At 50.8% G+C, this 27,163-nt stretch overlaps 1 protein-coding gene across 2 annotated transcripts in view; it reads left to right on the forward strand.

The window, feature by feature from the left end:
* Positions 1–27,163, forward strand: part of RPTOR (regulatory associated protein of MTOR complex 1) — a 343,232-nt gene that overhangs the window by 243,597 nt on the left and 72,472 nt on the right. For both annotated transcript variants that reach the window (XM_065898159.1, XM_065898160.1), the window contains exons 8-13: positions 1,503–1,603; positions 2,145–2,289; positions 10,128–10,203; positions 16,194–16,295; positions 23,433–23,516; positions 24,930–25,040. In XM_065898159.1, the coding sequence (XP_065754231.1) occupies positions 1,503–1,603; positions 2,145–2,289; positions 10,128–10,203; positions 16,194–16,295; positions 23,433–23,516; positions 24,930–25,040 (619 nt within the window). The remainder of the gene's footprint in view (positions 1–1,502; positions 1,604–2,144; positions 2,290–10,127; positions 10,204–16,193; positions 16,296–23,432; positions 23,517–24,929; positions 25,041–27,163) is intronic.

Consider the following 27,163-nt stretch of genomic DNA (forward strand, 5'->3'; position numbering starts at 1 on the left):
AAACACAGCTAAATGCACACTGACCTCCACCTGACAAGGAGTGGCCTCTGTTCCCTCCGATGGCTCGGCCACAGTGCTGGCAGCAGGGCAGCTCCTCACTGCTGGGGACGCAGCGGCCTTTGCCAAGGGTCAAACCCCAAGGAGCCAGCTGGGGCTGTGTTGCTTCACCTGACTTAAGGGGCACTGCACACACCCATGATGCGCTTGGTCCAGGTTTGGACCTCAGCAGACCCTCCTTCTTCCAAGAACACCGTCCTGTCACCACCAGCTGTCAGGGCGAGAGGCAGGTGAGTGGGCAGAGGAGTGGCATCCAATGCTGACTGCATGCAGATGTGAAGACAAGGAGAGTGTCGCCACTGCCTCACTGCGGGGCTTTCCTCCTGATCGGCTCTCCTTGTACGTGTTCTGTGTAATTATGATGGCACGATATTTGTCCCACTTCTTTACTTAATGTTACAAAGCAGTCTTTTCCCCATATCATTAAAATATTCATAAACAACAGTTTAATAGCTTATAGTTATTTCATTGTGGTTGTTCCATAATTAATCATTTCTCTGTTATTGGTCACATAGGTAGTTTCTGACTTTTCACTGTTATAAATAAAACACTGCAAAACATACCTTGTTTCCACATTCTTTGTTTCTGGTTCAAGATTGATTCTTGGGAGCAGACTTAACTGAGGAAAGGATACAGATGTTTTCTGTCCTTCATGTGTCTGTCCTTTCCAGAAGGATTGTGCCAGCTCATACACCCAAAGGCGTTGTATGTGAGTGGCCGCAAATGGAGCACCACTCAAAAGAGCGTCGCCCAGTTGTCTGTTGCGTTTTTTCTTCCTGTGCTCAAATTTCCCCACAGGGGGCGGGGAAGCAAGCCCAGCTCCCCTCACACACCCTACTGGGAGGCCTGTGATGCTGCTGGCCCACCTCTCACATCCTCACCGCTGGCATTTTCAGTCCAGCGATGCTGCGCCCAGGACTACGTGTGAATTTAAGAGGTGGAATCTAGGCCTGACTAGGTCTGTTTTGATGTTGAACAGGTGAATGATTGTGTGGTGAAGAGCTGGGCCCACAGAGGTCTTCCCGTTGCCCTCAGCTTCTGGGAGGTGACCCGTGTCCTGCCCGACAGGAGTGTCTTGATTAGGGTGTGGGGTCCGTCCACTTGGAGGCTGAGAGCAAGGCTGTGGGGGGCTCCAGGGCCCCGGGGGCCTGCCTGGTCGGCAGAGCTCTGTGCCTACTGTCACACGGGGGTGCCAGAGGGGCCCACCCGCTGCTCCTGTGCAGATGGGGAAGGGAAGAAAGTGAAGTGGAGGCTGAGTTTTAAGATGTGAGGTTAGACGTACAGGAGTCTCAAAGATCACGGCGAGGCAAGGAGGTCCTCCTGGCATGGCCGAGTCACCCCCCAAGCCCCTTCTGACGCGTTGTCGTCCCCTCACCCCTCCTCTTCCCACCTCCTCCTGCCTCTGTCACCTGTTTCCATCTTCATGACTGTTTTGTGTTTCCTAGGATTCCCGGGCGGCTGAACGACAGGAGGACCCCCCTGGGCGAGCTGAACTGGATCTTCACGGCCATCACGGACACCATTGCATGGAACGTGCTTCCTCGGGGTGAGGCTGCCCAGCTGTGGACTGGCGGGAAGGCTGCTGCCCCGGAGTCAGGAGACTCTGGCGCTGGGGTGTGAGAGAAGTCAAATGGGAGGACTGAGTTCCCCTCAGTGAAGAAACCTGAGGATGTGGGCGGGAGAAGGAAGGGACCCCAAAGGTTCTGAGAGGATGAAGTGAATCGCGCATCAGGTCGAGAGCAGTGCTGCAGGGCGAGTTCAGAGTGGTATCTGCTCGGGTCCTTAGTGTTTTTGGGGCAGACTCAGGGCTCATCTGCCTTCAGAGTCACACACCATCCATATTTCTTAAAACCCAAATTACTACTAGAGTATAAGACACGTTTGTGTTTTTCTGTGACCGGTTGGTTGGGTTCTGCTGTTTGTTCACATTACGTGTGTCATGTAGGTGCTGCCAGTGGGGAATGTGCATGTCAGTTCCAACCTGCTTGTTGCAACTTCTGGTAGAAGGATAGTAAATTTGTATATTTGGCTTTAACTGCTGGACGTGAGTCAATGGAGTCACCTTTTTATCTTTTCTCTGCCCTCAGATCTCTTCCAAAAGCTCTTCAGACAGGACCTATTGGTGGCTAGTCTGTTTCGAAATTTTTTATTGGCGGAAAGGATCATGAGGTCGTATAACTGCACCCCCGTCAGCAGTCCACGCCTGCCCCCCACGTACATGCACGCCATGTGGTAAGTGTCTCTCTCAGACCAGCATCAGATTCTCTAAGGAGCATGGTTTTCCCATTTCTGCGATAGTCCAAGTGTAAGGGAATTATTTGAACAAAATAGGAAGACGTGGCTCCAAACGTGGAGGCCTGAGTGGTGTACACGAGTTAATAAGGTCGACCCTCAGCTCTGCCTAAGTCCCCTGCAGAAGTGCAGGTGCCTCTAAGGGTCATCCAGGGCTGAGCGGGACCAGTGCCTACAGAGGCCCTGCAGTTCATAGCTCGGGGCGGAGAGGGCCTGCGGGTGAGTTTCCGACTCTGTAGGGATTTGTATTGAGGAAGGAAGCTGCCAGCTGATTTCATGAGGTGTATCCAAGATTGCTCCAGAGAATTAAAAGTGTTGGGTTCATGACCAGTTAATTTGCATGCTTATTTCACACATATACACATGCTGTCACACACATACACGCACGAGTGTGATCTTTATGATACTTGTATGTTGATTATAAATTTCCTTCAAAACTGGATTACTGGGACTTCCCTGGTGGTCCAGTGGTTAAGACTCTGTGCTTCCAATGCAGGGGGCCTGGGTTCAATCCCTGGTCAGGGAACTAGATCCCACACGCTGCAACTAAGAGCCCACATGCCGTAACTAAAGATCCCACATGCTGCAACGAAGATTCCAAACTAAGACCCGGCACGGCCAAATAGATAAATAAATATTAAAAAAAAAAAACTGGATTACTGCTCTTTACACTACTGCTAGTAGTAAGTACAGTATGATAACAGCAGTAATAATGGAAATTGTTTTGAATCTAGACATTATATCTGAAGGCGTTTGGTTTCTTCCTGTTTCCTTGCTTTTGTGACACAAGCAGAATTTGGGGAAGTACTAAAATGGGGCGGTAACAAAGGAAAATGTGTCTTAGTCATATCCAGAGAGAAATCCTAATACAAAATATTTAAAAAGAGTAATTCACTTAGGTTTAGCCCTAAAAACCATTCTGTGGTGTATTTTCACGGTCAGGTTTATTTTGGGTAGTGATTTTTTTTTTTTTAAATATGTGCATGACCACTTTCCCCTGACTCTGTAAACCCAGAGAACTAAGAAGGAGGTGGTAAACTCACCTGCTCTCATCCACTCAAGGAAAATCAGGAGTTAACATTCTTATCTGTGAGATAAATCAAGATGCACTATGCTGGCCAAGCACCAGACTATAATCAGAAATCAAGTTAAAACATGCCTCATCCGTACCCTTTGGAAGAGCTTGTGGAATAAACTGGAGAAACAGAGGAATAGGAGTAGACCGCACGAAGGGTCTCTGTGCAGCAGTTTAGATCCTGTGTGAACAGACTGGCAGGACAGCAGACGCAGTTTCCTTCACTCCATGAAGATTAGAACTGGGGAGGTGGGGTTGAAAAGCCTCTCTAATGCTTAGGATAAATAATTAGAAAGAAAACCCACATTTCTGAAGAAGGAGATCCTCAAAACAGCCTTATCCTTTAAGTAAAGTGATGCCTTAAATTCTATTTTTTCTGAACCAGGTTTTTATAAAACATTTATTATTAAAAAGGAAAGAAAAAGAAAAAAGAGCTGAACAGGGTCAGTGCTGCGACTAGTCATGGATGGAAAACTAGTTAAGCCACAGGAAATGGGCGTCACACCAGCTGCCCAGTGTGAATGGCCTCCTGGGTGACTGGGGCCACTGGCCAAGCAGTTCCCCCCAGGAGTTAGAAATACAGGGTGGACGCGAGGCGCCAGCTTTTAGCGAGAAGCTGCCTATGTCCTTCCCTCCATCTGCCCACCCCACCAACAAGTCCGTGGGACAGTCTTCCTTCTTGTGCATGTTTCTCTGGATATAAAACTGCCTTCTCTAAGATGTGCTCAGCTGCAAAGAGTAAAAAACAACGTGTTGTCCCAGAGAAGAGAGTAAGGAGCACAGCCTGAGCAGAGAGCAGACAGAACAGACAGGGAAGATGACAGCAAGAGAAGGGGACCCAGGGAGGAAGCACGCAGAGATGGCTGGTGCGGAACAGTCACACCTGTCTCTCTTCATCATCCCACAGATCCTTCTCTAGTATTGGCCTCTTAGAACATTTCTGAATTCTGGGATTTGTATAAGTGCTGTTTAATATAAGGTCCAAAGTCTAACAGCAGTGTCTCATAATCCCTCCCGTCTCTGTTACTGATACCTTTCCATGCCCTCCTCTAAAACTAGGAATATGGCCCTCTTGCCTGCAAGTTTAGCTCTCCATGAATCTCATAAAACAAATCCTCATTTGTATTTATTTGTTGTACAGAGAAACGTGAGCTAACACAGCAACCCACAGAGGCCCAGATGAACATGTGGAAAGCCTCCCGGGTATCCTGGGGCGCATGGAATTGCTAGCAGTCATACATGCACCCTTGGGGTCTTTCTACTTCCCTGGTTCCAACCTCCCTGCACATTCCAGGGCCCCTCTGCAGCTGATATGCACCCTGAAGACTTGAGTACAATCTAGTCCCTCAGCCTGCATGGTCCTCCATCCTGCAAAGCGCACTGTCTGTGGCCTGATGCCCTCCCCGCTCCCTTTTAGGCGAATCCTGGTTGTTGCACGTTGGGTTCTGTGGGAAGCGGACTCAGAGGTGGGGGTCAGCATTAGGATGCTGTGAGGGAGGGCTCTGGGGATCACAGCCCTGGACAGGGAGGCGGCCTGACCCCTGACCCAGCCTGGACCAGCACATTCCCAGCCGGCATTGTTGGACCCTGACATCTCCCGCTTCACTCCAGCCCCTGCTGCCCTGTCCACTTTGCATCCACCCATTCCAGCTCAGGAGAGGGACTAAGCAGGTTGCTGAGGAAGAACCAAGGAACAGGACTGGTGAGACAGTCAGAGAGACTTTGAAAAAGAATGCCGTTTGTCACAATATTAGCTATAAAAGGGGAAACCGGGGAGAATCCCAGTACCTAACAGAATGGGGATGTAATTGAGATACATATATTTGAAAAAATGTAAGCCATCTTAAAACTTTGTGAAGATTATTTATTATTATACAAAATATATGTTAAATGACAAAAACAGAACACCAGACTGTATCAGCAGTATAACTACCTCTATATTATGCATGGGAAAAGGGCTGGATAAAACTATAACAAGATGCTAATGGTGCTAATACCAGGACAGGAGGATTGGAATGAGAATGCTCCCTTTTAAAAGTTGGTAGAGGGCTTCCCTGGTGGCGCAGTGGTTGAGAGTCCGCCTGCCGATGCAGGGGACACGGATTCGCACCCCGGTCCAGGAAGATCCCACATGCAGCGGAGTGGCTGGGCCCGTGAGCCATGGCCGCTGAGCCTGCGTGTCCGGAGCCTGTGCTCTGCAATGGGAGAGGCCACAACAGTGAGAGGCCCGCGTACCGCAAAATAAATAAATAAATAAATAAAGTTGGTAGATATTACTTTTGTAATTAAAAATCTACGTGTAGATGTTTTAAGCCTTTGAAACACTAAAAGCTATTTTTTTAAATTAAGTTATTAAGGTTGAAGTCTCCCTTGTCAAAAATGCAAAGCTGGAGACAGAAGAATCATTGTGTGCTTCTTTGCATGAAAAAAAATGTTAACTAGTAGAATTCCCTGAGGTTTAGTACCTGCACTTGATCTCATTTGGTATTTTTTAAATGTTGTAGAAAGAGCTCATTAAAATCCTGAGTTGGAAATCATTCACATGCATTAGACTCGTCCCATATTTGTTACTGTACAGCAAACGTACAGCAAACCAAATGGGATTGTTACTGAAACAACAGTTGCAGGGATAATTTAATTTAACAAGTAGTTGCATACTCACTATGCACAGGGCATTGGGAGGCCTTGTAAAGAACATAAAAAGCCGTTCTAAAAAGGTATGAAATTATACCTGAGTATTTATTGAGTATCAAGCACTGGCGACCCAGCCTGGACACATTGTGCGTTTCCAGGTGGGCGTCACGCCCTTGCACACCCAATCCTCCTCGTGTCACTGCAGACACAGACTCAGGGTCGGACCATGTGGGGTCCTGGTATTGTGTCCAGCTGCCACATTTAACATGGCCCTCTGATTGGACCGTGCTACCGTGTTGTAGATCTAGGGAGGAGAAAACCACTCAGGGTGAGTGACAACCTTTATTTCTTTATGACATCATGCAGAATTGTCTCATGCCAAGTCAGAGGCCAGAAATACTTGGTGTAAACACTGGGTCAGGCAGCTGTATAGGGCATGCAGCCACGTTGAGGGCCACTGACTTGGTTAAGATGGAAAGACTGCCACATGTTTTCCCTCCTCCCCTGGGGGTAGTTAGAGGTAGTGGTTGGAATATCAGTTGGTAACACCAGATCCAATGGCTTTACAAATGGGGATTTGTTCCTCTTTCCTGTGTAGCTGAGTGGCTCACGGGAGGGACACGGATCTCTGCTCTTCCCCGCAGCCGTGTGTGGTGCCTGGTCTAGGGAGGCTGGGGATGTGGTCTCTGTCCTGGGTGGCAGGTGTCCTGCTCAAAGTCCTGGCCTTAGGGGAGGTGGGAGAGTGGAGGGAACAGGCAGTGGGCTCAGATGCAAAGGCAGGAGAATGTGAAGCCCTGGAAGGTCATGCTTGCCTGCACTCAGGTTTGCCAGCTGCCCCTGAGGTCTGAGGCGCCGCATGGGCTCCTTGCCAGTGAAGCGTTGCCGTGGGCTTTCAGCAGAGCTCCTTCGGGTGATGAAACACTCAACAACAATGCCCATAGCTCTTTCTCCCTCCTCGTAAATAGACGAAAGTTTGTACGTCCCCAGGGAGTGCACAGCCAAGGTAGTCGGAAAGAGCATTTGGAATAAATAATTTGCCAACTAGTTACTATATTCCTTGGGTGGTGATGGAGAGGTTGAATTTTCAGCAGGGGGAGGAAGGGAACAAAGCCTAACAAAAATTGAGGTTAAAACACAAAGTCATACACATTCACACTTTGCTTCAGGCAGGGGTGCCAATGATGAAATGCTCAGCACCCGGCTTCTGTTTAATTTTTGATGCAAAGCCACCAGGGAGCCGTTTGCCTTCACTTTCAATTTCAGCAGGTCCTGAAACCTTGCATTTCTCCATGGTAATAACCTGTGCGTTCCTTCCCATCGAGCGAGCCTGGCTGGCTGACTGATCGGTGCAGATGGAGCCGGGCGCTCTTGGAAGGCTGTCCTCCCAGCCCACTCCTTGGGTGCCTGCCATCTTAGGCCCGTTTCCTGAAAACCCGAGCTCTTGCCTGGATGGCACGTTCTCCAGGCCGTGATTCATCGGCAGCCCACGGCTCAGAGCCCGGCTGGTCTGCGCCTCGGGGTGGGGAGGCCCGGGATCCTCCCTCCCTGGGGGCGCAGCCTGTGCGGCTGGTCACAGGGGCTGTGGGAAGTGTGAACGCGGACACCTCCCAAGTTCCATGCTCGCCTGGGTGCCACGGCTCAAGGTTTTACAGGACTTGCTTTCCCACTTTCCCTTAGTGAGAATCCCAAATTAAGACTCCAAGTTTGTTTTGATTTTACCCTAGAAAATGTAGCCACTTTTAACCAACTTGAGTAAATGCTCAGCAGAGGGTACCGTTGTGCTGCTGAAAAGGCTGCCATGTGATCTAGGGCTTGATGGGAACTCTGAGGTCCCCAACCTGACCCTTTCCTTTTGTAGAGAATCAACGACCACAGGCCCCAGAGGGAGGCCGGCTAGCCCAGTGCCAGCCTGCTGCTCTCTGCCGGCCTCAGCCTGGGGCTTGCTGTAGCCTCACTGCTGGCTGGCAGTCTGTTTGGCCACTCGGTGTCCAGTAGATCTTAGGTGTTCTCTCACGTCCTCTCCTTTCCTCCTGTCCTCCTCGGTGCCTTGAACGGAGTCCCTTGTCCCCTCTCACTTAGACAGCTGTGCCCCTCCAGTCATGGCCCTGCCTTGCTCCCGGTGACAACAGGCGAATCCCTCCTCCGGGGCTTCCTTTCAAGCCAGCAGTCTCCTCTGAGCTGCTTTTCTGGCACAGAAGAGTGCGGCTGGTGGGGACTCAACCCCACTGAGCGATTGGACCCAGGTGGGGGGCCAGCCCTGGGGAGCCGACAGGCCCAACGGGCCACACTCAGAAGATTTGCGCCCAGGCCCCGCTGCAGCTGCGTCAGGTTTTGTTTCACTCCTTGGAAAGGACTGAGGCCGCCCCAGTAGGTCTCGCTAGGGCAGCCTAGTTCCTCTGATACTCTGTCTAGGACACCCCAGTAGGGACGTCTTTAACGGGTTAGAATTCTTCTTGCCTCGTGATTTTGAGGAGATAGTTCTGAAAGAGGGCACAGAAGCCAGCTTTACAGAAGGTGCAGTTTCGGGGTGCCCACTGTGTAGCAGCTGTAGCAAGACCACCAGCTGCCCTGGACCCCCTCTGCCCACTTCACCTCCCCCCAACTGGTGCACACTTTCTTCTAACTCTTGAAGTTAAAACTTTTTATTTGATTAAGTTCAAGGAATCTTTATAGAGCTTAATTGCAATAACTGACTTGACTTCTGTCTTAACAGAGAGTAAGTGTCTCCCTCAATGCTGCAGAATAACCATTTTGCCTGCAGTCTGGGCACTTACTGAGCATATGGGAGCTATTTATTGCCCGCACTTTGAGGAATTTTTGATTATCTCCTGATTGCCTCTTAATTAGATTGGTGGGGGAAGGGCGTGCAGAAGGGGCCAGTCTGGGAAAAAAGAAATATATTCCACATATTTGAAAAATGAAAACGAGTTCTCTACTCTTTTGTTCATCTTACATTTTTACTGTTTTTCTGCATGTTTTCATTTTTCATTCTTGTTTTGATCCTTTATTAAGACCCATGAATAGGTGCCTCTTGCACACAAACAGGCAGTTATTAGTCTAAATAAACCTAACATGGAATCCTTGAGTGTGTCAGGAAATTGCGCTGGGAAGAGATTGCAATACCGGAAACTAAACCCCTTGTTCTGACCATCACTTTCTTTCCACGAGGAGCACGTTTCTAAAAGAAAGGGGGGGTCAGAGTGAGAAAATCGTTATATCCTTGGGAATCCGCACTTGGATCTGGGACCACAGAGAAAGTAAGAGGATCGTTTGTGTCCAGTTTAGAATCAGTGTTAAACGTTGCCAGGAAATAGCAGGCCTCTGTGTGTGTCCCTCCGTGTCAGCCACCCTCTGAGGCCTTCATGGGACCCTTTGTGGGAGACACTAACTTTAGCCTGCCTCACAGGTGGTGAAACTGACCCTGGGAAGGTGACACCATGACCCAGTCGGCACCACCTTGTCTTGCACATCTTGTAAGCGTGCGGAGCTGGGTCCGGCACCACAAGAAGTTGGAGAAGGTGGCCAGGACTACTCCTCAAAGAGGCTGCTGCATCCCCAGCATACAGAGCACCACCTGTCTTGTCCCAAGTGGTTTGTGTTGGGCACAGGTGCTGACCACCCACAGAGGGGTGCAGGGGCCTGGCAGTGGGTGGGCCGAGGCGGACCCTTTCTCCCAGCCCCACCTGGCCCGTCTCTGGTGAAGCGCCTTGGCCTGACCATGGCCTTTCATGGCAGGTTTATGTGTGATGCTGCCATGGTCCGGTCACCCAGTGCCCCAGCTGCCATTAGCATGGGCAGGCTGCTGCACTAGGTGGGCTCAAGTTGGGGGAAGAAACTGCATTAGAAAGTGGACAAGTCTCTTTATTTTTCCTGAGCTTTTTCTCCTTTCAATTTGAAGAGAAAAGCTGTCATAAACAAAATGCCTTTAGCTAGCTGAGAGTTCCTCACCTCCTGTGCCCTTCAACAGTGGCTCTGCCCCGACTCAGCCACCCACAGGCTGCTCTGCTGTTGGGTCCCTCTGGGTGAGCCCATCAGTAACGCTTTTTGGGTTCCTCTCTGTTCTCCCCAGGCAGGCCTGGGACCTGGCTGTCGACATTTGTCTCTCCCAGCTGCCAACCATCATCGAAGAAGGCACGGCATTTCGGGTGAGTCCTCCGAGGGCATCCTGTGTGGTCCACCGCGGCAGCTGCTTCTCTGGCCACCTGGGCTGCAGAGCCCCTGGTCAGGTGTCGGAGACAGCCCTCACCCACCTGGGAGAAGATGCATTATCCAGAAGCTTAAAAGATTGCACCAACCAGGGGTTAAAGTTAGATTATGAAATGGTCAGCTCTCGAAAACATCTTCTCTACAGTGTTGCTGTCATAGGTCTGCTTTTCTTGACGTGCACTCCCTGATCCCAGGTTCTCAGCCTTTTTACCACAAACGGATGCTCTCGACTTGCGGCCCTGCTGCCCAGTGGCCAGGTGAAGCCTCTAAGGCTGAGGCTTGGCCCCGAGGGGATGTCTGGTCCCCATGTACTTTCCTAGGTGGTGGTCTGGTCATCCTCGAGTTAATGTTTCACTTGTGGCTCCTGAGGCAGGCAAATCGACTCTCCCCCCACCCCGCCAGGGGTCGTTACATCAGCTCACCAAGAACCCCCTGTTGCATCCCCTGCATATACAGCCCCTCCTGCTTTCATTCAAGATTTGTTCATTTGATGAGCGTTTGCTGTGCGTCAGACACCACGTCTGGGTGCACGTGGGTGAGACCCGGTCTCTTCCCTCAAGTAACCGTTGAGAAAAGAGAAAAGCCACCCATCAAGTTAGAGCACAATTAGATCCCCCATCTGACCCTCCAAGGGACCGGGCAGGTGTTCAGGACTGGGGGAGTGGTGGGGGAACCGGGAGGAAGCAGGTGGCTCTGAGCTGTCCACTGAGGGGACGGGTTGGAGGGTGGGGCTTGGAGATCGGAGTCACTGGCCTTTGCTCCCCACACCGTCGTCTCTGGGCGCCAGTGGAGAGACCACAGTGGGCAGCTTAGCCCCCCGGTGCCTCAGTTTCCTTGTTTTAAAACGGGAACTATAGTTGTATCCAATTCAAGGAGCACTGGAGGACACAGCCTGGTACGTGGTACATGCTGGACACAAGGGTTCCTGGCCCTTGGTGTATTCACAAAGCCCTGACTGCAGCCAGAGGCACCCACGTCTCACTGCAGAGGTTTTTAACTTTCAGTGCACATCACATCAGTAAGATTGAAAGGGAAGCTTTCAGCCTTACTGAGTCAGGGGCCTGGGTGCGTGTGTGTGTGTGTGTGTGTGTGTACACATATGTATTTCTGTGGGGGGTGTATGTGCGTATATATTTGTGTGCCTGCGTATATCTATGGGGTATGAGTGTGTGTGTTCTCTGTGGGGTGTGTGTCCGTGTACATGTGTGTACGTGAATGCATGTCTGTGACGGAGGGGGAGGGTTGTATGCATGTGTGTTAACTCAGGTGATTTCAATTCCCCCCGAGACTGGGGTAACTGGGCTGTGAGACCCTCCCTCTCTATTTTATCTTATCTTTCCTCCTTCATTGCTTGATTTTTTTTTCCCATTTTATTATGAACATTTTCAAACCTACAGCAAAGTTGGAAGAACTCTGCATCGAGCACCCATGTGCCCACTGCTGGGTTCTCCACCAGCACTTGCGGTGCCTGCCCCAGCAGCTCGCCACTTTCCACCCACCTTTCCTTTAACGCACTTACAAGGGAGTCAAAGCCGGCCTTGCATCTTGAACCCTGAAGTGGGCGCCGGCAGGGCCTTCACTTGGCTCTCGCCTATATGTTTGGCATTGCCTGGGAGACCCTAAACCCTGAGGCAGGGACAAGTCTCCATGGGGAACAGTCCTGGCCTCCAGCTCCTCACACGCTCCACCTCTACAGGGACAGGGCCTGTCTCCACAAACGTGTTCGCGAACCTCGTTCAACTCATGCTTTTCTGTGCTGTGTGCCTGGTTTTCCTTTGTACCGTCAAGGGGTCGGAGCTGCACACCGCTCAGATAAAGCCCCACGGTTCTGTCCTCACCTCTCCCTCCAGTGCCAGGCCTCCTTTCAAGCGTCTTCAGCTTCATTTCTCATCTACTAGATTCAGGATTCTGCCTCTGGGAATAATCTCACCAAATTGTCACTGGGAGGGATACCTGGTGGAGGCCACACGCTAGCTGTTTTATTTAGTTTTCATTCTTTTGGAAGCATAACACACACATAGAAGATTGCAGGCATCGTAACGTGCAGCTTCGTGAATTTACAAATTGAGCGCACTCGCGTAACCAGCACCCACTTAGAACATCAGCGGTCCCCCGATGCCCCTCCCGCTCTGGCCACCACCTCCGCCAGGGTGTGTGCTGCCCTGAGGGGTTGGTACTTGGGTAAATAGAATCCTTGTGTCTGGCTGCCTCCACTCAATGCCAAGTTTGCTCCATTCACTTGCAGCTCACTCCTATCACAGTGTGGAAACCCCAAAGGTCATGGTCTATCCCATGGACCTCACGAACTGTGCTGGCCACTGCCCAGCCGAGACGCTGGAGCCTGAGACAGAAGGAGAAATCAGTCATGCTGGACCTGTCTTTCTATGAAATTTTGATATTTTGTTCATTATAGATTTTTATATTAATTTTTATTTTCTTAAATATTGCATTAAGGTTTTTTTAATCTCAATTACTATGCTTGTTGGTGCCCCCTTAAATTTTGTGCTTGAGGCGAGTGGGTGGGTGTGGCCAGGTACCGCGAATTCCTCGTGCTCTGGTGCGTTAATGTCAGGTGTGCACACGAGGAGTGGGATTCCTGGTCACCAGGTGTGCATATTTTCAGTTTCAGTACAAACTGCCGGACAGTTTTCCAAAGTGGCTGTGAGTCAATTTCCAGTCCCTCCCACGATGTATGAGAGTTTTAGTTGTCCCATGTCCTCATCAATACTGGATGTTTTCCACCTTTTTTTTTTTCATTTTGGCTATTCTGGTTCATTACGTAAAGGTATTTCATTGAGATTTATCTTGTATTTCCCTGATGGTTAATAGAGTTTAGCCCTGTTTCGTGTTTTTATGGGCTTTTTGAATATCCTCTTTTATAAATTGCCTGTTCAAGCCATGTGATCATTTTTCTTTTGCGTTATCTGTTTCTATCAATTTGTAGTGGTTCTATTTATATTCTGAATACAAATCCTTTGTCACACATTGTGAATATCTTCATTCTGCAGACTTGATTTTCACTTTTTTAAAGTTTTTACTTGATGAACAAAAGTTTCTTGTTTTACCATATCCAGTTTACCAATGTTTTTTCTTTTATGGTTAGGGCTTTTGGTATCCGTTTAAGAAATCTTCACTTACTGTGAAACAGCCGACATAAGTGTGTTTGGACTGGGGATGGCAGGTGAGAAGAGTAGGAGTGTGTTAAGATGAACTAGCTCTCCTCCCTCCCCACAGTGACCTCACAAGTCGAGGTGGATTGGCCCCCAGGGTTGGGCGTGGCTCTTTGTGCCCAGAGCTGGCCTTTCTGCTCTTAGTCCTTCGTGCTTGGCGCCTGTTTTCAGACCCCCCCAGCCCATCTGACACATGGGCTAACCACAGGGTTGACCACCTGGCATCAGAATCGTCCCAGGAGGCCCAGGCCACATGGCCACATGACTCAGAGCCTCTGCCCACGATCTGTCAGCTCTCCTCCAGAACACTCATCCTGGGTTCTGCTTCTCCCCCCACCAATAATCTACACAGTATTTCCAGGAGGTAATCATGAAGATTTGGCCCAAAACATCAACTCTGTGAATAATCTCAGGCACTCACGGGGCAACTCTTGAGCTGTTCTGTGAAGTGTTACTTAAAATGCTGAACCACACTTATGGTGGGGTGCTGATGTGATCTGTCATCTTCCCCGGGGCTTTAAGAAGCATGACAAACCTCACAGCATACTTCGATGGCCAAAGGCTTTCCCTCTTTGTCAGCTTTAGGTGAAAAGATCAGGAATGTTTGTCATTCGGGACTGAGCAGCTTCTTCAGCAATGAGCAGCGTGTTTGCATCCATAAGGCAAAACTAAGTGAAGGAAATGGAGGGAGGTGGAATTATCTGAGTTTCCCGACTTCCCCTCCCAGACTGAAGGTCCCCCTCACTCAGTACAGCTGGGGAGGGAGCATTTAACAAGATTATTGTTTTTAAACCAATTTATGAATAACTCACACTTAAAAACAGGAAAATCACTTTGGGGGCTCCATCCCAATCCCCAAGTTGCCCTCCAAATTTGATTAACTTCACGTACACTGACTTTGCAAGAACACGCATTCCTAAGTGTGAAAGTCCTCTGCCGAATTCTCATGCAACACTGACTTCTTTACAAGGGCACACACCATGGCTCTGACCACCAGGCTCCTCTGTGGAGGGTGCGGTGGGAACACACCTGGTCTGGCTCACAGCTCTGCTGGAGCCGTGCCCACGGCTTGAAGTCCTCTATGCACACACTTCCACACGTGCAGGAACCTGGGGTTGCAGCCCGCATCCCTGCCTTCCCACCCACCCTTCCTTACACAGACACCTGCTTTCCCCCTGGGGAGACAGAGTGGGACAGAGAGGAGTGGGCTGGAGGCAGAGATTTGGAATTCTTTTTGTCTGGAGCTCAGGGACAGCAGAGCTGCATATTAAGTGGAAATGCCTATGTAAGACAGAAAACCCAGCAGTCCTACTGCTTGGTCTCTCAGTTCCCGGACCTCCTTCTGACGGCCTGGGCCCCCTCCTACCTGAGCTGCTACTTCTGCAGTTTCCCTCGTCCTCATCATCTCCACTAAAGGCATACCCTCCACAGTGCCTGCGCGAGGACAAGCCACCCTCCGCACCCCCACTGCCAAGCTGGGGAAGCCCACTGTGACCTGCTGCGGTCACTACCCTCCAGGGGCCTTAAACGCTGCCTGGCAGGCTGCCCAGACACATCTCCTTCCTTCCCGTTGCCTCTCCGCTCGCTCTCCCCTCCATCCACAGCACCTCCTTTTCCCACCTGGCTGAGAGACAGGAGCAATAGAGGGATCTTCTGTAAGTCCTGCCACATTGGCCTTTGTCCTGCATCCTGGCCCGGCTGTGTTGCATCTCCCGCTCCCAAAAGTGCTACCCCCAACCTGTGCACCAGGCGTCCACTTGCCAAGGCCCTAGCCCAGCACCTCCCTCCTTCATCAGCAGTTTCCCCCTCTTACAAATACGCCCTTATTCTCCCACCTTTAAAAAGAAATTCCTAGTCACGTGACCCCATCCGATTTCCCGCCCCCACCTCCCCATGTCTCTCCTTCCCCTTTGCAGCCAGATTCCTGCAAAGAACTGTCTATTCTTGAGCCTCTGAATCATCTTTTCTTCTGTTTGAACCCAGTCCGGTTGTGCTTCTGCCCACTACCAGGGCCCTCCTGTTACATCCTTAATGGTCTCCAGGGCCCTCCTTGTCACCATCAGCTCTGGACCTTGGTCCTGCCTGACCCTGTACAGTCATGGAAGGTGCTGACCATGTCCTCCCCCTAAAACACTCCTCCCTGGCAACCTGGCCACCACCCACTCCTGATCCCCCTCTGCTGGCCTTGCCCTTGTGTCTCCACCTCCTTGGCCTCTCACTCTTGGGGGGCTCCAGGGCTCAGCCCGGGGTCCCCTCTGTTTCTCACTTAACTTTAAACTAGATCTGTCTCTCCAGCCCAGACCCATCTCCTGGACTGCGGGCTCACGTGGGCCATCGTCCCCCTGATGTCTCGGTCGGGTGTCCAGTAGGCACCTTAAACTCAGTGTGTCCAAGCTGAGTTCCCCACATGCTCCTCCCAAACGGGCTCCTCTTTCAGTCTTCCCGCCTCAGGTCTTGGGACCCCGCTTCCGGGTGTTTAGGCCCAAGCCCCGGCATTAACCTTACTGCAACCCTCTCTTACCCATACCCAGTCTGTCCTTGCAGCCCTGGCTCTGCCATATGAAACGTCCTGGTCTGACCATGTCTCACCACCTCCTCTGCTATGGCCCAGCCCTGTGTCCCCTCGCCTGGATGGTGGTGGCTGAGTGGAGTCAGGGCCTCACAAAGACACACGGCTGAATCGATGGTGGGGGCGGCGTGTAAAGGCAGAGTTGGGTGAAGAAGGAGAGCCCCTGACTAACCCTCTGCTCGTCCCACAGCACAGCCCCTTCTTTGCTGAGCAGCTGACCGCCTTCCAGGTGTGGCTCACGATGGGCGTGGAGAACAGGAACCCACCTGAGCAGCTTCCCATTGTCTTACAGGTGAGTGTCTCCAGGTGAGCCAGATTGATGAGGGAGCTAGAAAACCCCACAGCCGCCCAGGAGGGGACTAGTTTATTGGGGCTGAGTGTGCTGGTGTGTGACAGCCCTCCTGCTTTGGAGTTAACGCCTCCTTGTCTCCCGGGCTCGCCTGGCGAAGTCACTGAAGCCTCTCCCCCGCCAATTAAACACTGATCTGGGCTGTCGTCAGCTGCCCTCCCCTCTCCCCCCAGTGCTGCTGCCAGCAAGCTCCGTTCCAGCACGGCTCTGGCATCAGTGCCCCTTCTCTTTGGAAGGGCATGAGATGCAAATCAACTGCAGAGAAAATGGGAGAGCCTGAGCAAATTACACACGCAGGTCGTGGCACCGCTCCCAGCACCTGTGGGTTGCTCACTTCCAGGGGGCTGTGCCCCGCGGTTGCTGTGGGCTGTTGCACTCTCTGGCTGTGCCGTCAAGTGCAGTCACCCATGTGGCCTGTGTCAGTGTTCACGCGGCACCTGGTGCCCCACGAGTGGTTTGGGAGATCAGTTCTGTGGGTCTCACCCAGCTAAGTTTTGGGTAATGAGATGGCAAAATACCAAACTTCGTCACAGGCAGGAAGTTTAGGAAGTTTTCACAGAACTTTTGTTTCAGTTAATGTATATTTATGGGGCAGGTGTAGAGACCAGGTCATGACATAAGCAAAGCTGTTTTGCTCTAAGACAGTGTCAAATGAGATTTAAAACCACTGTCAGTGTAGATACCAAGGCCTAATAATTCACTTTAGGCCCTGGAAGAGATTGTGTGCAGTGAGGATGAGGCAGTTGGACTTGGGTGAGAACTGTGGACAGTTGTGGGAGGGGCCGTGCCCGCAGCAGGAGGGGTGGGCATTTACGTCCGTGTCCAGTTAGGAAGTGGGGTCTTAAATTCTGAGAGCTGGCTGGGAAGACCATCACCTTCCCCTCAGAAAGCTGATTAGGTTGCTTTGCCTCACCTGCCCGAGGACGAGGCCTTGCCTCCCCCCAGGAGGGCCCCACTTTCTCACCAGGCTGCTGACCACGTCTCGCAGAAGTTCCATTCATCTTCACTGGGCCCAACGCGCTCTTTGAGCGGCTCCCGCCGCCAAGGACAGTTTGAAAAATAGGTGAACGGCTGATCCCTGTCCCACCTGGAGCGTGGCGGGCCCCCTCCCTGCATGGTCTGCTCTCCCGCTCTGTGCTGACCGCATGGTGGGCTGGGAAGGTGCCTACGACAGAACTGAGGTCTCATCTGGCTCAGGACTGTGTGCCGGGACCCAGGCAGCAGAGCAGTGAGAGTAGTTTGTGCAGTTGTGGAAATGCCACCGCACAGCCTTGTCCTCGTGGCTTGATAATTACGTGGGCACAGGGTGTTGGTCAGGATCCTTCCCTGGAGATATTTTGGTGCTTTTTCTGTCTTATGACTGCTTATTTTCTGACATTGTGAAAAGAATGCAGAAATTATTAGTATTCCTCATGTGTGTTTCTAGATTAGTTTGACTATCTTGAGTTTGCAAGGTGAGCAATAAACAAATTTTCAAAACAAAACAAAATGAAAAGCAACGATAACAACACAACAAAGAAAACTCGCCATTTGTCAGGAGCCCACGAGTTCTCATGCAGCGAGTGGAAGGCTGACAGGCAGGGCTATGGGACAGCAGTGACCGGTTGGTTGCTGTGCTCCCCAGCTCCTAGGGTCATCCGAATTTTCATGAGAGGAGACTGTGGCCAGCCTCCACTGACCTTCCTATTATTTCAATAATGTGATAGATAAAATTGGTCCTTTCCAAGCAGGGGCACAATGCCCAGCACTGAATCCCGCCTGGCAAACAATCCTGTTGTAAATGGCCTCCTATTGACTTTTTCTTTAGAAAATGTCCCATTTACAACCCACACGCCCTCAGGGAAAGAGAAGACCCAACTTCCTGATGCCAAAATGAGGGAATGACTCTGAAAGAAAAGAAAGGGGCATCTTCTGTGCGATCTTTCAGACGAATGAAACCATAGGTTCCTTATCATTATGATGGGGGATCTGTCTGGGCTGTGTCCCACCTGGATCAGTGCAGGAACCTGTACTTAACAAGAAAACCCAACACAGTGCAAAGGAGAGCTTGCTTCATTTGGGGTAGCCTGCGGTGTTGGCTTCTTTCTCATTAATTCAGTTATTTTACCAGAACCTGGGCCCCATTATCCATAAATTATCCCCAGTGCCTTGGCGAGTCAGGAAGTGTTGCTGAAGGGAAAAAGAATTTTAGTACAGAGATGTCACAGCTTTTCCAATCCCTGCTACTTTTTCCACTGCCAGAGAGCATTTTCTCCCTCCGAAAACTCAGAGGCATTAACTGAGGATCATGGGGGTAAAATGAACTGTCTCCTCGGGCCGATTTGCAGCCTCTCGTGTAGATGTAAGCTTGAACGTACACTTTTCCTGACCAGTCCTGATGTCCTTTTTCACCTTTTAAAAATACAAATCAACAGAAAGGACGGGAAGGAAGATTCTTGAGCCCTGCCACACTGCAATGCCTGGCCCCGTGGTCTCCTGGTCTGGTGGCCCTGCCTGGACTCAGCATTACTGTCTGCACTCCCTCAGTGGCCCATGTGCAAAGAAGCCCCAGGCAGAGAAGGAGGAATCAATGTTGTGGAAAAAGAGAGGGAAGAGAGAAATTTTACAGGATTCCGTGTTAGTACCTTTATACAGATACTACAAGTCAGTGTGGGCATTTCATTAGGAAACCCTGTTTGCTTTCATGCCATCATTTTATTTACAAATAGAATTTTTGGTCTGAAAGTACAGGATTATTATTAGATGGCATCAGGATAATAACTGGGATGTTATTATTACACACATTATATTCATCGGTGGCTCTAAAATCTCTGATCATCAGATTCCTGGGTCTACCAGGCCAGGACTGGAGCTTGAGAATCTGGTTTTTAAGAAGCAGCTCTATCCAGCAGTCTCAGCACAGAAGCCTGAGTGCGTTTTTGTGCACAAGGCAAATGAAAGGTTGTTGCCCTAGCAGCTCTGTTTTAGTTTGGGTATTTGTATCTCCATTATTAATCTTCAGTTTGGGTTGCCACAGACAGAAAGAAATCCCAGTAACTCATTTAGTTCACCAGCGTTTATCTCTGTAATTTCCCCGGGGCCTGAGGCACACTGAAACAGGAATTTTTTTTTTTTTAAGTACAAATACAAACAAACAAAAGCCAGTCCTTTTTTAAAAAAGTAATTTTAATTTATGTTGGGCCTCAATATTTTTAAAATGTAAATCAACAGAAGGAATCACAGGAAGCAGTAACGTTTAGAAAAACCAATACTTGACATTTTCCCTAGGACTTGTTATTGATGCTGTTTATTTTCCAATATCAATACCCACAGCACAAAACCCTGCATTGCTGAGGGTCTTGAGTCTCTGAGACAAGTGGGCTGTCTGTTGATGCTTTAATGTGTGTTTCGTCAACACGGACAACAGAGTCAGGAAAGATCGCATTGCAGTAGTGATGGTGATGGTTTCCCTTTTACTTTTGCCATCTGTAAATAACGTTGTAATGGAGACCTCTTAATGCTGGTCAGTGCACATGAGAAACAAACAATGCGAACTACGTGTGGTTAGGTTTCTTGGCCCAAGTTGCCATTTCTTCCACTGCAAAGTGCTCTGCTATTTACTTGAAAACACAGAGCTTTATTCACGTTGACAGTGTTTTAAATAACAAAGGGAGTCAGTAAATAGAATCTTTACAAGTGTTAGATGTGTTTGATGTCTTTGATTTTTGAGGAATTACACCTGCTTTCACAAACCTAGTAAATGGAAGGTTCTGCTCGCCCTGGATCTCTAGAGACTTGAACCTCCGGCAGTTCCGTTTTCTTTAAAAACAAATAGGGAAAACCAAATACCGTATGCTAACACATATATATGGAATCTAAGGGAAAAAAAAAAAAACAGGTCATGAAGAACCTAGGGGTAAGACGGGAATAAAGACACAGACCTACTAGAGAATGGACTTGAGGATATGGGGAGGGGGAAAGGGAAGCTGTGACAACGTGAGACAGTGGCATGGACATATATACACTACCAAACGTAAAATCGATAGCTAGTGGGAAGCAGCCGCATAGCACAGGGAGATCAGCTTGGTGGCTTGTGACCACCTAGAGAGGTGGGATAGGGAGGGTGGGAGGGAGGGAGACGCAAGAGGGAAGAGATATGGGAACCTATGTATCTGTATAACTGATTCACTTTGTTATAAAGCAGAAACTAACCATTGTACAACAATTATACTCCAATAAAGATGTTTTAAAAATAGGGAATTCCTTGGTGGTCCAGTGGTTAGGACTTGGCGCTTTCACTGCCAGGGCCCAGGTTCAATCCCTGGTGGTGGAACTAAGATCTCACAAGCCGCACAGCACGGCAATAAATAAATAAATAGTCAATCAAATCGCTTCTGAGAGATGGAGACATCCTGTAGCTGGATGCTGACACCGAGACTAACATTCATCACACCCCTCATACCAGACCGCGTTGTACCAGACAGGCTGCATCTCATTTGATTCTGAAAATAAGCCCAAGTCACATGTTATCTCTCCTCTTCTTGATGAGGAAACTGAAGTGTCCAGAGGTTGTGATTTAAGCCACACTGTGAGGAAGTGAGATAGGTCAGCTTGACTCCAAAGCCCATGCCTTTCAGCCGTCTAACCTTGCCCTCCAGATCTGTCTTTCCGCTGCAGTGGCACGAGATAACCCATGAGTTAAACATGGGAAAGGGATCAGGCCCCGTTCAGATAGGCCCCTGTGAGCAGCCCCACATAACCTCTCCCAGCTTCTTGTTTGGAGAACCTCAACTTCTCCAAACATAAAATGAACCACTCGATCATCCGTCTCGAAATAGCAATGTGGAAACAGGCTCCAAACCAGTGGGAAATGACATTCCAGCAGCTGAACCCAGCCACCTCCGCTTCCCTGACCCTTGGGCTGCCCGCAGGCTGGGAATACACACTTTCGCCTCCTCTGCAGCCATGGGCCGCGCGTCCACCTGGGGAAGCTCCCCAGCCTCCCCCCTCCACCCGGGAACCCCTCCTCAGGAGCCTCATGCTGCCGGGACCCCCTCCCCACTTTCCACTCCCTCCAGCATCTCCTGCCACCTCCTCTGTCCCCCACCTGCTGACCCTCCCTGCTCCCCACCCTCCTCCAGCCAGCCCGTATTCACCCCTCAGAGGGTAGCCCCTTGAACCACTGCTCTGGCTGCACCATTTCCTCACCCCTGTTCAGTCCCGACACCACGGTCCACATCCCTGCAGCCAGAGGGTCCTCTTCACGAGTCCCACTACTGATCCTCACCTCCCGGGAGCAGGTACACAGTTAAAACCTCCCCACCTTCTCTCCCACCTCCCTCGCTGGTCTCTCTACCCAGCTTCTCCCTTACAGACCACCCCAGGCTGGCTGGCCCGTCCATCTGTTCTTTCCTCTTGCCTCATTCCAAATCTCTTCCAGAGGCTCCTTTCCCTGACCCCTATTCCCCCTCCTCCAGCAGGCTTTGTCGGTCATGCCCACCAGCTGTCTTGGAGTCTGTTTCTCCCCATCAGTCATGGCCACAGTCAAGTCCACCCATCCCACCCCTCCACCCATCTTCCTGCCAGCCTATTGCCCGCAGGAAGCACATTGGACGGGTCCCTCTGCTGCCCTTCTTAGGAAAAGCTGAAGCCCTTAGCTTGGTCTGCAGGTCTGGCTGGTTCTGGAGCCTCCCCCATTAGACTGGCCACCTGCCCTTCCTTGGGGAAGGCCCACACTTTCCCAGCCCCTCTGCCTGGAACCTAGGAACCCCACACGTCACCCACTGGGAGGGAGAGCTTTCAGACCCCCAGAGTAGGGAGTGGCCCCCAGTTGTCTGTTCGATGGTTATTGCAGTATGGCTGAGGAATGTCTGTGTCTGGGCCAGGTGGTGATGGGAGGGGCCCTGCTGTTCCCAGTTGCACCCAGCACCGCACCCGCACACAGTAAGTGCTCTGTTCATGTGACTTCTGGGTAAACATCGTGAGGGAAACTCAATATAAATGACTCCATTAAAGTTTAAAGCTTTGATATAACACAGGAAGAAAGAGAAAAATACATGGCAGAGGTCGCTGTTTTTAATTTATAAAGAATCCTTTCATATCAAAAAGAAAAAGCCAGACATTTAAGTAGGAAAATAAGGACATGCATGGCCAGTTTACTAGAGAAATAGCCTATTAACCTATGAAAAAATATTTAACCTCACTTGTAATCAAAGAAATTCAGATTAAAAGAACATTTTATTATTACCTATCATGTTGGGAAATAATAGTGTAACGTGGGCTAATATTTTGCTGGTAGCTTTTAATTTGATATTTAATAGAACTCTTGTGGGTGGGTCTTGTGTTATGAATTAGGAAATTAAGGTTCAGAGAAGTTATTTTCCCGAGGCCAAGTAGCCCATGAGCACCAGAGCAAACATGTCCTGGTGCCCGGTATTCAGCCAAGGCTTGGTGGGCAAGTTGGTTCAGCTGGAGGGCAATCTGGTGATATAAGTGTGTATGCTCGGACCCTGTAATTTTACTTCTCAAGTTTATCCTAGGGGAAGGGGAAAAAAACGTAAATGTGCAGAGATCTACCTGGTAGAATTTTTATCACAGCATTGTTTACAATAGCAAAAATTTGATAATAATTTAAGTATCTAGCAATGGGGAGATTGTTTAAATGAATTATGCACATTTACAGAAAAGTTCAGTGCTGCCGTTGGCAGCCATAATGGTCAGACGTATCTAGCTATGTGGAGTGAGAGTGAGGGTGTATCATTTAGTCAGAAAGGAGATGAGAAACACAATAGTATCTTATCAAATTTAGAACAAACAGGGGACGTTGTACATAGAGAACAGTGTCTGGAAGTGGATAGACCAGTGTCATCAGTGGATATTTTCTTAAATGAGGTTATAAAGTGTCTGTTCTATTAGTTCCTACAGCGTACACATAGTTTACCTGTTCATGAAGAAATGGAGCATTCCCAGCCTGTGTAAAGCATGAGCCATAGAGAAAGGGGCACCTGCTGACCTGGGAGAACAGCCCCTGGGGATGCTCATCCTGGCTCCGTGTTGCGGGGCAGGGGGTGTTGCGGTGACACCGCCTCTTCTCCCTTCCAGGTGCTGCTGAGCCAAGTGCACCGGCTGAGAGCCCTGGACCTGCTGGGAAGATTTCTGGACCTGGGTCCCTGGGCGGTGAGCCTGGTGCGTGCTTCCTGTGTCCGCAGTGGGGGGCACGAGACGCCACGTCACTGTCTGACAAATCAAGGGACCTTGGCTATGCGGCCAAGGATGACTGTGGGGGTGGCTGTTAAGCCCGCAAGGCTCCCGTGGACCTCGCTTTTTGCACCTTCATTGTCACATTGTTGGGGGGCCCTTTCCCATCCGCTGTTAGGCTTCACCTTTGCAGGACAGAAAGTGTCCTTTAGGGACACTCTAGGGAGGGGCTCACCCCTGCCAGGCCAGGAAGCTGGCAGCCTCTGGGCTGAGTCCCCGGCCACACGCGGCGTGTGTTCTCCTGGGAGAAGCCTGCGAAGCCTCACTCGCCGTCCTTTCACTGTGGTTTTAGGCACAACTCTGAAACACTTTTCTATCATTCTATTCACAGGAGAGTGGAAACAGCCATTCAAAACACTGACAAAAATAGAGTCAAAAGTGATCCATTTTTTCAACACATAAATCACCAGGGAAAGAGATCAGGAGGAACCTAGAGATAAAAGGGGATTCAGGAGATCCACCACCAGGTGCAGGGTCTGGACCTTATAGGACTCTATTTGCAAATGAAAGTTTGAAAGTTAAAATTTGAAAAATTAATATTCATGAAACAATTAGAAATTTTACATGAACTGGATATTTTATGTTATTAAAGAATAATTGTTGAGACTTCCCTGGCAGTCCAGTGGTTAAGACTCTTTGCTTCCAATGCAGGGGGCGCGGGTTCGATCCCTGGTTAGGGGACTAAGATCCCGCATGCGGTGCAGCACAGCCAAAGAAAACCAATAATTGTAATTGTTCACTTTTTAGGTGTGGTAGTGGTATGTGGTCATGTTTTCATAAAAGAGACCTTATTTTTTAGAGATAAACACTTACGTGTTTACAGATGACACAATGTGATACCTAAGACGTGCTTCCGAACATTCAGGAAAGGACGGTGGGTAGGGCCAGCCAGGATGCCACGCCCTTTCGGTTGATGGCGTTGAAGCCAAGTGATGGGCACGTGGGAGTTCAGCATATTATTTTATCTCCATTGATGTATATTTAAGTTTTTTCATTGTATATTGTCAACCAAGAGTCATAATTGATAGTTCAACATGAAGGAGAAGAGGGAAAACCTAAAACTTAGGAAGAATGCACGAGCAGTCCTTGCTAGCCCTCTTATACTCCCAGGTGCCAGCAGGGAGGCCGTATGTAGCTCACCACAGGTAGACTCAGGTGGAGGCCTGGCGTGTCTCTTAGCTGCGTGAGCTCATGCAGCCCAAGTAGGCAGGCCTGGGTCGCTTCCAGGAGAAGGACTGTAGGTGAGGGAGGCACGACCCTTCCCCATGCAGCTCCATTAGTGCTGAGGACGCCATGCGCTCTGCTCCCTCCGGCGCAGGGCTGACGTGCTCTCTCTCGCAGGCCTTGTCTGTGGGTATTTTCCCCTACGTGCTGAAGCTGCTCCAGAGCTCAGCCAGGGAGCTGCGGCCTCTCCTTGTCTTCATCTGGGCCAAGATCCTCGCCGTGGACAGTGTGAGTAATGTCTGTCCCCCCCCACCACAGGAGAGCTGCTGAGAGTAGGGCGGGGGGCCCGGCCCCACCGTCCATTCTCCCTCCTCCCGGCCTCACGCCCTCCATGGCCTCCCTCCTTCCCAGGAAAGGCTGTGCTTCTCCTGGGCCCAGTCCTGGTCTGTCACGCTGGCCCTCGGCTCACCTGTTGTCTCTTGTGCGCTGCCCCCTCCTCACCCACAACCACCCCTCCAGCTGGCGAATGACCCTGCCCGCTTCCTTCTTGACTCTCGGCCCTACCTCACCCCATCAGTCTCCTGTCTCCAGCCAGTGTTTTCCCTCCCCAACCCTGACCCTGGGAACAGTCCCGTGGAGGCCCAGGCTGTCACCTGTAAGGCTCAGGCCGCGGCACTAGCGGTCACTTCTCAGCCATGACAGCCCAGCCCAGCCCCCACGTCTCCAGCTCTGCTCCCAGTAGGCACCTCCCCACCCCTGTCCTCGTGCCTGTGGGTCTGCAGTCACGTGGCCACTGCTCGAAGTCCTAGGCAAGGCCCTGTACTCAGAACTGTGCTGAAGGCCATAGGTGTCGCAGAGCTCAGCCGTCCCTGCCCTCGACACTGTCCACTGGGGACAAAACCCTCTGCTATGAGGCTGAATCCGCACACATGCCTGGCATGAGGGTGACTCTTCAAAAAGTCGAGAAATCTTGTGGGCAGGGCTGCATTTGTGTGCCTCAGTGTAAAGGAGATTATAACGGTAACCCGGGTGGCAGAGGGCCACCGAGGCCTCTGCTGCAGGAATTCACGCCCAGAGGGAGGGGTGAGGGTGGCCAGAAGGTGGGGGCTGCTGGACAGGAAGGGCCAGGGTAGGGGACGCACAGCTAACAGGAGGGCCAGGCAGGTGTGGAGAACACACGGTTCTCGAGTTTGAACCTGTGTGGGGCGTGGGCCGGCTGTGTCAGTGACAAAGTGGCGCCGAGCGGGGAGGCGTGGTGAGGGGAGTGCTCAGGGGACCGCTGGTGATGGGGCCTCGTGGCCTGGGAGGTGGAGACTAGGGCCCTCGTCTACCCGATGACGATGGCAGGCAAGTCCTCGAGGGGAAATGTGACACGAAGGCCCAGTGGGCTGAAGGCTGAGCTTCGGGGTCTGCTCTTCGGGGGACAAAGAAAGGAGGGTGGAAGGAGGTTGTCAGAGAGGGGAGGGCTGGGAAGTCTGATAACAGAACATGAAGAAGGAGGCTCTGGAACAAGGGAGAGCACTGGGAGCGGGACAGAGACCCTCAAAGAGGCTGCTGCACTTGGCAGTCAGGCTTCAGAAGTGTGTCGGGAGGGAGGCAGAAATGGGGGCTCTGGGGAGGAAGGACGGGGTGCGGCCCTCAGCTTGCTTGAGGGGTTTGTAAGTGGGGAGACGAGTTGGCATCAGTGGTTGGGTTTGCTTGCTTGTTTTGAAGGAATGGTGACTTAAATGGTCTCTAGTTGGGAGAAAAGAATCAGCAGAGAAACAGCCATACATCTAATTGGACTTTGACCCGCTCGCTGTGTACATGTGCGTGTGCACACATGTGTGTATCTGGGTGACACCCCGTGGCAGGGGCTCTTGTGTGAAGATTCTCTTAGTTCTTGCATCAACTCCATGCTGTAAGTGTGGTTTTGTAGATTATCTGCTGATAAGAAAATGCTCATTTAAGGAGCTGCCCAGGAGCCCATAGCAAACCTGTAACAATTTGCTGTGAGCTGAGTGGAGCCCTTTCCACCCACAGGAAAGGGGGATCAGCAGAGCCACAGAGAAGGAGGGCAGGAAGCAAGGGCATCACCATGCAAAGGGGGAGACCATTCTCTGCTCTGCAAGGGGTAAAAGGAGAGAGTGGGGGACCTCAGCTCAGAGCGTCAGCCCCTCCTTCCTGTCCAGGACCCCTGCGCCATTGAGATAGCCCTGCAGGCCGCCCGCTACCTGGGGCTCTTTTCAGCTCACACACCCACAGGGCTTCCACTCCCTAGCACCGGTGGACCTGGAGGTGACAAATGCGTCAGGCAGATCCGGCCACCTGGTCCTGTCCCTACCGCCTTCGTGCATCAGTCCTGCACGCTGCTGCCCGAACCCACTCACGTGACCCTCTTTGCTCCAGGCCCCTAAGAGCCATGCCTGCCC

This window comes from Phocoena phocoena, chromosome 19 (genome assembly GCF_963924675.1).
Source record: "Phocoena phocoena chromosome 19, mPhoPho1.1, whole genome shotgun sequence".
Classification (NCBI taxonomy): Eukaryota; Metazoa; Chordata; class Mammalia; order Artiodactyla; family Phocoenidae; genus Phocoena; species Phocoena phocoena.